Source organism: Erigeron canadensis, chromosome 3 (genome assembly GCF_010389155.1).
Source record: "Erigeron canadensis isolate Cc75 chromosome 3, C_canadensis_v1, whole genome shotgun sequence".
In the NCBI taxonomy this organism is placed as follows: Eukaryota; Viridiplantae; Streptophyta; class Magnoliopsida; order Asterales; family Asteraceae; genus Erigeron; species Erigeron canadensis.
In genome coordinates this window covers 5,442,433-5,456,330 of record NC_057763.1, presented here as the reverse complement: position 1 = coordinate 5,456,330, position 13,898 = coordinate 5,442,433, and the positions used below count along the sequence as shown (strand labels likewise).

General features: G+C 34.2%; 2 protein-coding genes across 2 annotated transcripts; one reads left to right on the top strand and one right to left on the bottom strand.

Annotated features, from left to right (window-relative positions):
* Window positions 1–6,622: 6,622 nt before the first annotated feature.
* LOC122594129 (glucan endo-1,3-beta-glucosidase 6-like) lies at window positions 6,623–9,426 on the top strand. Its single transcript, XM_043766605.1, has 2 exons — window positions 6,623–7,276; window positions 8,188–9,426. Exons 1-2 carry the CDS (start codon window positions 6,930–6,932, stop codon window positions 9,290–9,292), a joined length of 1,452 nt encoding a protein of 483 aa, XP_043622540.1. The 5' UTR covers window positions 6,623–6,929; the 3' UTR covers window positions 9,293–9,426.
* A 555-nt stretch (window positions 9,427–9,981) lies between these two features.
* LOC122591361 (organic cation/carnitine transporter 7-like) lies at window positions 9,982–13,114 on the bottom strand. The gene is made up of 6 exons (XM_043763630.1): window positions 13,045–13,114; window positions 12,293–12,561; window positions 11,852–12,089; window positions 11,259–11,772; window positions 10,874–11,076; window positions 9,982–10,456 (listed from the first exon to the last, which is right to left on the bottom strand). The coding sequence occupies exons 2-6, from the start codon at window positions 12,559–12,561 to the stop codon at window positions 10,202–10,204; spliced, it is 1,479 nt and encodes a 492-aa protein (XP_043619565.1). The 5' UTR covers window positions 13,045–13,114; the 3' UTR covers window positions 9,982–10,201.
* Window positions 13,115–13,898: the final 784 nt, after the last annotated feature.

Sequence of the window (13,898 nt, the reverse complement as noted above, 5' to 3'; positions counted from 1 at the left end):
GTTCAAACACACTATAATTTGAACTTTTCTAAACAAAAAAAATAAAAAACACATTGTATTAAATTCAGATCACCGTGTGCTTTGGTCAGTTTTCTAACTTGATTAATACCCGGTCGTTGATCGGGTTACCAAGTAAACTTAAAATCTTTTTACTCAAAAATAAATTTTAATATGAAATTGAGAATAATGTTATACTTTTCGATATAACATATATAGAGTTCATTTGATATATATTAAGTTTGTCAATACTCGATCTTACCTAAAATTCAACTTGAAATTAACTCAGGAAAACTGGGTTAAGGTTGTAAAATCTTGACCCAGTAACCCGCTAACTTAATTTTTTTTGGTCTGGATCAGGTTGACCTTTCGGGCTATAAGCTTAACCTGTCAACCCAAAAATACTTAAATTTATATAATGTTTTATATTAGGTCGGCCGACCAACTCATTGATCTGACAACTCACAACCTATTTGACTTGAAATCAACCCTCCAACTCACATGACCCGAGACCAACCCACCAAGCCATTTAGTTATTGTGTTTTTTTTTTTTTGTCGTTATATAAAAAAAAAACTTGTATGTATTTTAGTGGTTGTTCTATATAAAGTTATTTACCCGTACATTAAAAATTTTTAAGTCGACGATTTTGTAATAGTAAATGTATTGCACTAATGGGCTACAAAAACGTACATTCGGAAAATTGATTATGCCATGAGTATTATCGTACACGCATTTGCTTCGACTTCTAGTCAAACAATGTCAAAAATTAACTCACAAATCAGTTCGTCGTTATTTGCTTCAAGTTATATTTCATGTATCTATGTTTTTATATTAAACTCCAGCATTATTGCTTTAAAAAAGAGATTATACACAAATGCCCAGTAAATATCGAGAGATGTATTTCTTCTAATGATAAAAATTTTAATAGATCGATCGACTAACCTATTTGACGAACAAACCCGAAAGTCCACAACCCATTAACCTAAATTCAATCTGCCAACCCATCAACTTACAACCCATACATGTTTCACCTAAAATTAACCAGTGAACCCATCAGTCCATTTGAACCGCCAACTCAAATTTTTTTAGGTTGGAAGATCGGATTCAAGTAGGTTGTGGACCACCGATGGAAAATAACGTTTAATGTTTAAACCGGGTTAGTGGATAGCACAATGTTCCCAACTTTATCAAGCAACATCGTTTTTTCATCAAGATCATATATACTATGTTATTTAACAATCTATATCTTTACTCCCTTTTGTTTTTTTTAACTGTATATCTTTAAAAAACTCAAAAATACCTTAAACTTTCAATCCTTTTCTCAATTCATATAATACATCTACCTAAAATTCCTTAAAATATTTTTCAATCCCTATCTATCCAAACTGCCTATATCCTTTATTCATTAGTTGAAATATTTGTACGACTGTACCTAATAAACTTATAATACTGTTAACAAAGTTATTCATAACATACATCCATCAACTCGTAAAAAAACTACACTATCCTCATTTGCATCAATTACTTTTTATTAATAACCACTCAGTATCGTTGTCGTCATTGTTGTCGAGTTGCACGAACACCTCTCTACTTTATTTAATTAGCATGGTTTCTTTAATTTAATATTTATCTATTTGATACAATTGTGCAAACATTCAGTATACATGACTTTTTTTTTTTTGAACATAGTATACATGACTTAAATATATGTTTCTTGAAATTTCAAACTTAATGGTACCATAAGTGCATATAATACGGAATTACTCATCTCCAGTACTACCAAACCAAAATTAAAGTGCATTTCCATATATAAATAAGTAAAGTTTGACTATTAGTTTCTAAGGGCTAGGATTAATCTATGAATTAATTTGAATGGTCATGATCAAAAGATAATCTTATTTTTTTCTCTTAGTTCTACCAACAATATATATATATATATATAATTTTTACGAAAATTTTAGTTTTTAAAATGATCACAACCCATATTATACAATGGACCGTACCCAAAACACCAACAACATTTTATACTTTTTCCAATCTCAAACGACTGAAAACACCTTCTAGCTTTCACAAACCGTCCCTTTTCTCAAACCAAAGCATTTCCTTTATTCCAAACCAAGATACTATTTCAACCGATTATGCATGATGTATGTGGTTCTCACATTAATCACAAGGGACAAATTGTTTGTTTAATCAATGGGGAACAAAGGAGAACACATGATTGATAAAAAGTTTTGAAATGATTGTTTGTTTAAGGGGAGCAAGAAGTTAAGATAATTCGTTCAAATGAGAAATTGCTCTGAAATAATTTTAGGATTAATTATTTGTTAGAGAAGATCGAATGATTAATGGGGATAAAGAGGAAAATTGGTCAAAGGATAAAATTCCCCAAAACTAATAAATACTCCTTACCAACACATTTGTAAAGTGGGGGACTCTCACACAGTAAAATCTAATTTTTCAATATATTCTCATCCTCCTTTATACTCTACTAGCTAATTAACCCGGGTATTCTAATTAAAACTTTAGAAATGAAAAATATGTAGTAAAAAAAAGGTATGTAATTTTTGTTATTAATATATTATAACTTGATATTGATATAAAGATAATGAATCGACTAAGACAAAAATACATAAAATAATATTACCATTTGGGTTAACACAAAAAGAAATTTCAAAGATTTATGTTGAAAGATAACTTTCTTTGTCTCTAATAAAAGATTAGGAATTTTAAATAAGTATTTAATATAATGGTTTCTTTTTTCATATATATATATATGACATCATAAATTAAAGAAACTTTTTTAAAAAATTTTGTGGGCTTGTCATATAATATTTCTTCTAAAAATGCTTTAGGAAGACAATTTTCTTTTTTTATTATAAAGAGATTACATCTAAATCACAATTAATCCATCATTCAAGCTTAAATTCTATACATTACAGTATTCTATTCAAAAAAAGTATGATTGTTTTTCTGTTTCGTATGGTTATTTATTGGCTTATTCATGGTCGTGTAACTAGGTGTGGTGGTGATAGATCCTGAATTCCATAAATCGATCCCCATGTGTCAAATTCTATTATCATATTCCAACAATGAAAATAACACATCATTATCACCATATAAAACTACTCAATATCAATAACACTGACTGACAAATAACATTGATAAAGTAACCAGTTCAGATGTGACGATCCCAATTTGGGTTGAACAAGTAGATAAAAGTAAATGCAAGAAACAAAATGACAGAAACTGTATAAATACTATATATATATATATATCAAGTATGTAACATTGGAATACGATATACTTTTCAATGTATTTTATTAAGTGGGTTAAATAAAATATAAAGGTTGTTGCGGAACAAAGATAAACACCAAAGTATAATATCTAAACAACCTTGAAATACAAGTGATCTAATAAACTTGAAAATATTTGTAATAATTACTTAGAGTATAACTCACAAGTTGCAATCCTAAAGTTTTGAACAATTTGCAAATGGTAAGATAAGCCTCGTAATCAGTATAAAGTGTTGTACATACTTTACACTGAGATGCTTCAGTCTTCGATCAAGTGAAATCTTCTCTGAGTTCTGATCCTAAGATGACTCTTTTTCTTCAGTCTTCAGTCTTCGACTTCAGATGAATGCTTTCAGTTAGGGCTAATCGGAACTGAAGTGAAACTCAATGAACATTATGAAACTTATCCTAGACAAGTATATTTCACTAATCTTCAACTATTTCTTGGACAAATTATATTTGATCATTTTCGACCTAACAATAACCTTTCAACGAGCAACTCCCAATTTAAACCTTCAATGAACAAAGCACTACCTTGTCAGGACATCAAGGATCAAACTGAAAATGTTGGACAATAAAAGTCCTCCTTGCCCACCTAAAATAACCCAATGTCCGACTCATTTAAGTAAATAGAAAATTTTCAACTATTGATCTTAAACGAGCTAGAAAGCTACAGTGATAAAAACATCTGACTAAAAAATGTCAATTATTTCATAGAACGGTAGGAATGGAAGTCTTGTAATGAGCCAATTAATGCCTTAGTGAACATTATGAAACTTATACAGTACAAGTATTTTTCACTAATCTTCAACTATTTCTTGGACAAATTATATTTGGTCGTTTTTGACCTAACAATAACCTTTCAACGAGCAAGTCCCAATTTAAACCTTCAATGAACAAAGCACTACCTTGTCAGGACATCAAGGATCGAAACGAAATTGTTGGACTATAAAAGTCCTCCTCGCCCACCAAAAATAACCCAATGTCCCACTCATTTAAATAAATAGAAAATTTTCAACTATTGATCTTAAACGAGCTAGAAAGCTACAGTGATAAAAACATCTGACTAAAAAAGTCAATTATTTCATAGAACGGTAGGAATGGAAGTCTTGTAATGAGCCAATTAATGCCTTGACTTGGGAAGAACATGTTCAAGGTTGTCTTAGCGATAATCGGGTTTTACCATTAATTTGTCGTTATGCTTGCAAATGGGCGGGTTGATGGGTTTTTCATTGATTATAAGAATAGGGGGCGTTTGGTTCACATAATATTTTGGGAAGGAATGGAATCTTTCAAAGGAATTGGAATTTGAAGGAATGAAATTTGACGGAATGTTTTTTATTTTTCAAAAATTCAAGTGATAGAAGGAATGAAATTCCTTCCTCCATCCCCAAGGAATGGAGATTCCATCAAATGATGGAATGTTTACATTCCTATGGAATGAAATTCCCTCATCTTTGTGCAACCAAACGCACTAAGGAATGGAATTCAATTCCAATTCCATCAAATTCCATCAGATTCTGTGAACCAAACACGACTTAATGGTTCTTGACTTTGCCGAACTGGATTGATGGTGGTAGCCTTTGACCTTTAGAGCTTTCACAACGGTTTCGTCCTGGTTCATCCCTGTCTCGTTCTCGCTTGAGGGACGAGCGCACACGGTTAGGTGTGGCTCGTCCCGGTGCTCGTTCTCGCGCGTCCGTCCCCCCAGAAACGAGCCGTTGCTTCGTTTTTTTCCCCCTTTGTTAAGTAACGGTTAGGTTTTAAAATTCAAAAACATCTACACAAATGGCCCCTAAAACGGCTAATTTGTAACTTATACGAATTTGACACTTTTGGTCCCTATTTATCATATATATATATATAACCCACACACATTTACACAAACCATAAACAATTTATCTAAAAAACACACACATTCGAAAGTTAAACATGGCAAATAACATATCAAACATGACCGTTCACGTTGCAAAAATGGGGATGCAAGACCACATGCTTCAGAATGATGTGAACAGATCTGCTGTTAACAATGTCATTGACAACTTGACTGCCAACAAAGCGACACTCGCAGCCGCAATTGAACGACTTGAAGCTGCAGAACACACTCGCAACGCCGTTGAAGTTGAGTACATTGTTTATCTTCGGCAGCACATCGACTGGCACACACAAGCTATTTTCCAGCTTACCGCAGCTACTAACACGTTAAACCACACTATAGATCACGCATTATACTGGCAAGGCGCTATCGGTGGTGGTCGTCCTGATGATTATCTGACCGACCCTGGGGAGGAGTACGCATCTCCGCAACCAGGCGACCGTGTCGGTTCTCCTGAACGCTATCCGTATATTCATCGCAATGACGGCGACAGTACTGTGGACTCGGACTACTCCGAGGCTTAGTCTTATGTATTGTGTTAGTGCTAAGTGTGTTTATTAGTAACGTGTTCGTATTATGTAGTAATGTTTTTATTTTACTGTATTATATGTTATTTATTAATGAAATTTTAAGTGTGTTTTTATTAAATTATTGAAGTTGTATAAGTTAGAGGGTTAAAAGTGTATAATTAAATAGATGGTAGAATATTGGGTTGAAAGTGTAAATTTATATAAATGGTGGGTCCTAGACTAGTCTTTGGGTTGTGGGTGTTTTGGGGGATTAGTCCTTGGCTAGTCTTTGAGCTGATGTGGTGCTAACAGGGACTAGTCCTTGAAGGATGAGCCTACAACTGTAAATACTCTTAGTAATCAGGTTACCCCGAACATAATTCGTGCTTGTTTAGTTTCCTTTTTTTCTTAAAACTTCCAACTAAAAAGGTCGAATCTTTCGAGTTTTAATGGAATTACCACCAGGCAAAGCATTTGAACCAAACCAAAAAATATTAAATTAAATAGATAAATATATATATATAATAATCAATAAGTGTGAGCTACTGTCACTCTCTCTAAAACAGTGTGAAACATTGCTTTTTTGTTCTGATACATACATACAAGTGGTGCTTCTTTCTTGACTTCACCTCACAATGGGCCTCTTGCAACTAGGATAATTGGATGTCCTTTAACTTCGTATTTCTTATTATTTTATCATTAGCCATAAACATAAACATCACTTATGAATTTTGTATTATTTTAGATACTTATTGCTACCCATGATTTGATTAAAGAATATTAAGCTGGGATATTTTTCCAGATAACTTCATTTCTATCACATCAAATCTATTCCATTATTGTTCATCTAAAAGTCTTTTAGTTGCTACTAGTCACTTTCTTGCATTCAAGACCTATACTGAAGGTTTAGTTTTTTTTTTTTAAAGATTTTTTTTTTTTTTGTTTTTTCTTTAAAACCCAGTTGTGTTTCATCTTGGTTTTGTTTTTTTAGCTCTAAATGAGTGTCAAGATTTCATTAATGGGCTATTTGTATCATTTTGGCTGAAAAAAAATCCATGCTTTTTTACTTACTTGTACTATATTTCCTTGTGGATCTATATATCTTGCTATTTTTTTCTTGCTAAAAGTTTTGTGGGTTTTCATTTTCAAGCACTATTTCCATCTGGGGTACCTACAAACTTTGGTTTTTTCAAGAAAAAAGTCACCTTTTTGGACCTTATCCACATCTTGTTCAACTTTAAGCATTAACAATGAGAAACCCATTATTGGGTTGTCAAGTTTGGGCAATATTTGTGTTGATTCCATTCATATCTTTAATAGAATCAGTTAATGGAATAGGGGCAAATTGGGGAACACAGACATCTCATCCATTGCCTCCTGAAACAGTAGTGAGGATGTTATTGGATAATGGGATCCAAAAAGTGAAGCTTTTTGATGCAGATTATGGTGCTCTAAGAGCTTTAAGTAAGTCTGGAATTGAAGTTATGGTTGGCATACCTAATGACATGCTTGCTACTATGGCTAGTAATATGAAAGCTGCTGATCATTGGGTTTCAAAAAATGTTTCTGCTCATCTTTCTAATAGTGTCAACATCAGGTTAATACTTGTTCATTACTTTACTATTTATGTTTATGATAGTTTGTACTATTTCTTTTTCATTTTTTAAGTATGGTTGTTGTTTGGAGTTTGAAATTAAGAAATTTATATTGGAAAGGCGTCTTGAGGCACCTGGTTTGAATCTCCCTAGATAAACATCTTCGTGGCGGAAAGGGCTCAAAAATGCTCATGGAATGCCCCATTTGGAACTCCAATTTACCTATATATTTTAAAAAAAAAAGACATATTTCACACATATTTTTCTAGACACTTATGTACAACGGACATAAATACATGACCTCTTGTTATAGTGCTTCGAATACTGCTTGGCCGGCTCCTTTTTTATCAAATACTATTGGTACATGTTTATTGTTGATGCTAATGTTTGGTTATGTGGCTTTTGAAATGTCATTATCTTTCATTTGCTACATAAAACATGAGTTTGGTGGCCACTAGAAAGGCAAAAGTTGGAAGCTTTTACTTATGGATAGTGTTCATATATGTTATTTTTGGTCCTAAAGAGTAAACACATAGGTACATAACATTTTACCTTTTAGGGATTTGAAAATCATCAAAATATGTAGCTGGAGCTGTGTTTAAACTGCCTGTTTGGATCTATACGCTTGTAGATCAGTTGATGCAAGTGTTATGAGGTTATAAGGCAAGAAGAAGATGGCTTTTCGATCATATAAATATTAAAGTTTTGAAACTTTAGATCAATTTGGATGGCGTTGAAATTGTATCCTTTGTAGAATTATGAAATTCTTTGTTGTTTGTTGCTACTTGCTATCAATGTTCACTATGTTTGATAATGGTTTGGTAGATGTATGACCATGTGTACATTTGAACTATTTTCTTGACTAGACTTTGCAAGCTTTCTTAGAATTTCACTTTGCATATTGTCATTTCAGATATGTGGCGGTTGGAAATGAACCATTCTTGGCAACATATAATGGTACTTTTCTAAGATACACCTTTTCAGCCCTCCGAAACATCCAGGCTGCTCTGGTAAAAGCCGGACTAGGGACCAAAGTTAAGGTCACAGTGCCCCAAAATGCAGATGTCTACACGAGCGGGAATGATCCCCCATCAGGTGGTGACTTCCGAGCCGATATCCATGACTACATTTTCCAAATCACCAAATTCTTAAATGATAACGGGTCCCCCTTCACAGTCAACATCTACCCCTTCATAAGTCTTTATATTGACTCCAACTTCCCAGTTGAGTATGCTTTCTTTGATGGTCAAGCAACTCCCGTGAACGATGGTGGGGCAACCTACACAAACATGTTTGATGCAAATTATGATACCCTTGTCTGGGCCCTACAAAAGAATGGGTTTCCAAATATGGGAATCATAGTAGGGGAAATTGGTTGGCCTAGTGATGGGGATCGGAATGGTAATAACGAGTATGCTCAAAGGTTCATGCAAGGGTTCATGACTCGTATGGCTGCTGGAAAAGGGACGCCTATGAGACAGGGGCCGATTGAAGCATATTTATTTAGTTTAATCGATGAAGATCAAAAAAGCATTCAACCCGGAAACTTTGAAAGGCATTGGGGAGTGTTTTACTTTGACGGGCAGCCCAAATACTCACTGAATCTTGGCACAACCACCAATGGGGCTCTTGTCCCTGCCCGCAACTTGAAATACTTGCAGAGGAAGTGGTGTGTGCTTAAGGATTCGGTTAAGATGGATGACCCATCAATAGCTCAGTCAGTGAGTTATGCATGCGCACTTGGTGATTGCACGAGTCTAGGGTATGGAACTTCTTGTGGCAATTTGAATATTGAACAGAATGTTTCATATGCTTTTAATAGTTATTACCAGATAAACAATCAGCTGGATGAAGCATGTAAGTTCCCAAATGTTTCCACGATCACAAAAGACGACCCCTCAACTGGAACCTGCAGGTTTGGGATCATGATCGAGCCGTACTATGGGGGTGCTGACAGAAGGGTTGGCTCAGGTGGATTTCTTGCAGGACTGGTTCTTTTATTGCTTACAGTTCTGTAAATGACTTAAGTTGTTTTATGTCTCAAACCAATGAACTTATTATGGTGAGGAGCATCAATCAAATTGTGAATTTGAGCTCTTCAATTTTGTATGCGACTTTTGGGTTTAATTTGGCTTTGAGACTGTTTTTGTCACTTGAATTTGCGAACTTTTTGTCAAAAGCTGGCAACTTGATTAGTGATGTATTTTCTGTTCTTTAGATCTTCAGTTGCATTTTTGCGACAAGACTGTTAGTTGACTTCGTTCAGTTTTTCATGTTTTGATTCAAAAACTGAACTTTTCGTTCAGTTTTTCAAGTTAAACTGAAGTGCTAACATGTCATCATGATCATGAAGCACTTGCATATAAATGGGAATTATCACTGTCAATGTTATCATGATCATAAAGCACTTGTAAATAAAGGGAATTATCACTATCTTTTCATTGCTTGACATGTGGCTCCCAATTATCTGCACAATTGCACCATAGATTTAAACACCGGAAATTTACGAATTTGTGTTATCCTCCCCTCAAGTTTGCCACTGGGCGCAACTCTTGAGAGCTAAAGTATGCATTTATGCAAGCCCTTTGTTATCGATTAGCGAACATGGGAGTACTTTGCTGCTTTTCATTGCATTTACCCCTGATTCGAACTTTCAATGTATACAAGATTCCTATTCTGTAATGTCATAGATACATAAAAAAGAAGCTAAAGAAATCATCATGAAACTTTTTATTTCAGAAGGGATGTAAAGTTGTTAACCACTATTAAACATACATTTTAGCTTGCGCAACTGATTAAGTTGCTTACAAGTTGCTATAACCTACTATTCGGGGGTTCGTATATCATATTGGGTATGCCCAAACTGCGGTAATATTTACAAACTAAGACATATGAATGAACACTTTACATGAATACTTATTTTTTAACTAAACACCATTATATTCCTCTGTCATACTAGGCAAAGAGATGTTATCAGCTAGTTCCCGGGACATTGTTTCTTGTGGGAAGAACATGACACACAAACCTGAAAGGATTATCACAACCTCGAACACAATGATTGCAGTAGTTTGGTGACAATCATTCACTAGATAGACGGCCACAAGAGGGCATATCATTCCCCCAACTCTACCAACAGAGCTTGCAACACCGATGCCAGTTGTCCTCACAGAGGTTGGATATATCTGCAGAAAGACGTGTGTAAGCAAAACATACAACTAGATATGCCAAAGTTGGCCCATTACTTATTTATTGGTCGAGTGGATTATGGTTTATCTCTAATATTTCCACGAGTAAGATAAAATATTAGCTTAAACATGAGCAGGTGAAACGGGTCAAAAAGTGAGTTTTTAATACAAAAATCATTGTATCTTTTATGATTGTACTTGATATACTAATTATTCATTGAAAAGTTGACAAATTTTGTACAAAATACTTCCAGTCAACCCCTACATGACCCGGTCCTTACCAATACCAAAAATTACTCGCTTAGACCTGAACATGTATTAACTCATTATCTGACCCACCCATTTTACCACCTGGATGATACGACAAAAGTAACAGTTCGGTATGTGGTTGCGATTAAGATATACGAATGTTACCTCGGGAGCATAGATATTGGCAACAGTGAACGTTCCAATGAGAAACATACGGGATCCAAATAATGAAACCGTTGTAAACATCTCGGATTGATGTGAAAGCAGTGGAAGAAGGAATATAAAACCTATGAAGAACATGAGTGCCATTGAATGCTTGCGCCCAATCCTGTCCACTATAAATGCTGAAACAATAAGACCGGGAACCTCTGCAAGATAAAATCAAAAGACATGGGTCATAATATATCACCAAAAGTACGAACACGTGAAGAAACTCATTAATTTAGATAGATGAGCTAGATTGAAAACAGTAAACATGTCCTTTTGATAATGTTAAGACTATAGACGGGGAATTATAGAATGGGAAAATAAAGAAAAGACAGTGCCGCACCCGCCAAGCTTGTTATGAATACATCTCTATAGGTGGAATCTTCAGTGTTATTCACTGAAAACGAAGTTAATGGCGTACAACGGCTTTGCCCACTGCTCAGTACTGAGGTCAGCAGAATGATCCCATAGTATGCAAATGCATTTCCGAAGAATAGAATCCATAATAAGAAGGTTGTTTTAATCAAATTCGGTGAGAATAGCATCCTTGGGGTTGAGAAACCTCTTTTAGAAGCAATCTTTTTGTTTCCTTTTTGGGATAGCAAATGGTAATCTTCCTGTGTATCAAGATAATCATCCGAAAATTTAATTTGGTCAGAAAGAAGGATCCCGGAAGGAAGTTGACGTTGGTTGACAGCAGCTGCTCTTTTCAGTATATTATGAGCTTCAGTTGTTTGACCTTTCATACAAAGATATCTTGGGGATTCCGGTACAAGTCTATAGAAGATGAGAGCAGCCAAAGCAGGAACTGAAGAAACTGCGAGTGACCACCTCCAACCATAACGAGGTATGACGATCTAAACAAGGTGTAAAAAAGTCATTACTTAACATGTTATGTCCACATAAATCGGAATGAGCAAGTGATTAGTGATGTACCCAAGCAAGAAAAGCCTCAACTATTGTTCCGATCGTCCAAAATGTTGCAAAGACAACCATCCAAATGCCTCTGTTTGGAACAGGAATGAACTCCAAAAACCAAGAATTATAAGTGGGACCGCCACCCAGACCAATGCCTGCTATGCAACGGAGAATGACCAATGAAATATAGTTTGGAGAGAAGGCACTTAAAACTGAAGCTCCACTAGTCACAAGAGCGATGCTCAGAAGACCTTTTCTAGTGGAAAAATGCAGATAACCAGTTGTCATTACATTACAACTAACATAAGTGAAATATTACATATCATAGAAGGAATAAAGTTCATCAAATGAGAGGAGCTTTTAGGAAAACCCGTCACAGATATCAGCGGAACTTTCACAAAACATAAAAGTGATGATCAGAAGACTTTTTTTTGTCCTATTTAGTTTTTAGATCTGTACCTCCTGCCAAAGTTGTCTGAGACGACACCCCATGAATATGCTCCAACAAGCATACCAGCAAAGACGACCGTTGTTATTAGGCTTTCTTGAGTAGATGATAGGTTCCACTCAGACCTGACCGATGATCCAATGAAAGAAAGAATCATCACCTCCATTGCCTCAGCAATGGAACCCAGACCCGCATAAGCAAATATCCATCCTTGAAACTTGCCAAACCCAATGGCTTCAAGTGCTTCATCTAAAGTGTATGTAGATGTCTCGTCTGCCATCTACCCAGTTTAATCTCATGTAAGACTACCAAGGTAAAATTTTAGCTAAAAAGAGTTACCAATGGCACGGATATACGTCGCGGGCAATTCTTATACTAGTAACATTCATCAAAGTGTCACTGATTTAAAACTTATTACTATATGTAATTAAAGGTAGGTAAATGAATATGGATAGATATGACTAAATACAATACATTGTCAGACTAAAATGTTTATCTAGAAAGGTTCAAATGATAAATAAATAAATAAAAATGTCTAATCACTAGTCTCCCTTATAGTGATTTGGATGCTTGATATTGGATACACAGTTCAATCTATGACTCACTAATCATGTAATTTATAGAGTAATAACTAATAACCATTATAAACTTAAGACAATCATAATCACACGGCAAAAAAAAAAAAAAAAAAAAAAAAAAAAGAGAAAAAGAAAAAAAACTAATGAGACAGTAAGTTGAAATGATGGAAATGAAAAGAGTTTACCGGAAACTGAAGACGTTCATAAAAGTTGAATATCAAACGATATCGCCAGCCGCCGGATAATATTATCAATAAAATATGTTGACTTTTATTTTTTTTTTTCCTTGTATATTACTCCGTATTAAACGAGAGAAACTTTTAGCCGGTACCGTCTTCGGATTTAAATAGCATTAACTTTTAAGAATATTTATATAATTTTTATAATTTATTGATGTATGGTTTTTGATGTAAAAGATTTTGAATGAAATTAGGAGAATAAAATGATTTATGCAAGAAAGAAAAAAATAAATTGTTGAGATTTGATAATAGATATGAAAATGAAAGTTAAAAGTTATGGAACATTGATGTATAGTATATCATGCATTATCATGTTTACATTATTGTAATTGAAAGTTGAAACCTTATTCGCTTTATAATAACAAGAATATGATAGTCTTAACCGTACGGGTTCCGACCTCAGATTTAAAAATTCGTCAAAAGTATATGGAATGACATCTCTAATGAAAGAGCATGAAATTTTAAGAACATCCATATAACTTTTATAATTTATCGATGTTTTTTAGATAAAAGATTTTGAATGAGTTGAAGGAATAAATGATTTATGAAGGAGAGATGAAAAATTTGGTTGGTTGAGATTTAATGAGAGAGAAAAAGTATTATAGTTATTTTAGGTAAATATAGAGTAGATTAGAGGACATTTGATCGTTGTCGTTGGACCGGTCAAAAATATAAACTAAATACCATTAATTAGCTAGGGTAAGTCGAGTATCGTTTCCACAGGGAATCATGGGAAAGTGTTAAACAAGTTACAAGAATTAATTAATCTAAACATAAACTTAAAACCGATTGATTGTTGA

Excerpts from the sequence above, each read along its gene's own strand:
- LOC122594129 (XM_043766605.1), top strand. The coding sequence starts at position 6,930 with ATGAGAAACCCATTATTGGGTTGTCAAGTTTGGGCAATATTTGTGTTG. Across the intron at positions 7,277-8,187 it reads TCTAATAGTGTCAACATCAG|ATATGTGGCGGTTGGAAATG; the intron begins GTTAATACTTGT and ends TTGTCATTTCAG.
- LOC122591361 (XM_043763630.1), bottom strand. The coding sequence starts at position 12,561 with ATGGCAGACGAGACATCTACATACACTTTAGATGAAGCACTTGAAGCC. Across the intron at positions 11,773-11,851 it reads TTGAGGCTTTTCTTGCTTGG|ATCGTCATACCTCGTTATGG; the intron begins GTACATCACTAA and ends CACCTTGTTTAG. Across the intron at positions 11,077-11,258 it reads ATTCATAACAAGCTTGGCGG|AGGTTCCCGGTCTTATTGTT; the intron begins GTGCGGCACTGT and ends TTTATCTTGCAG.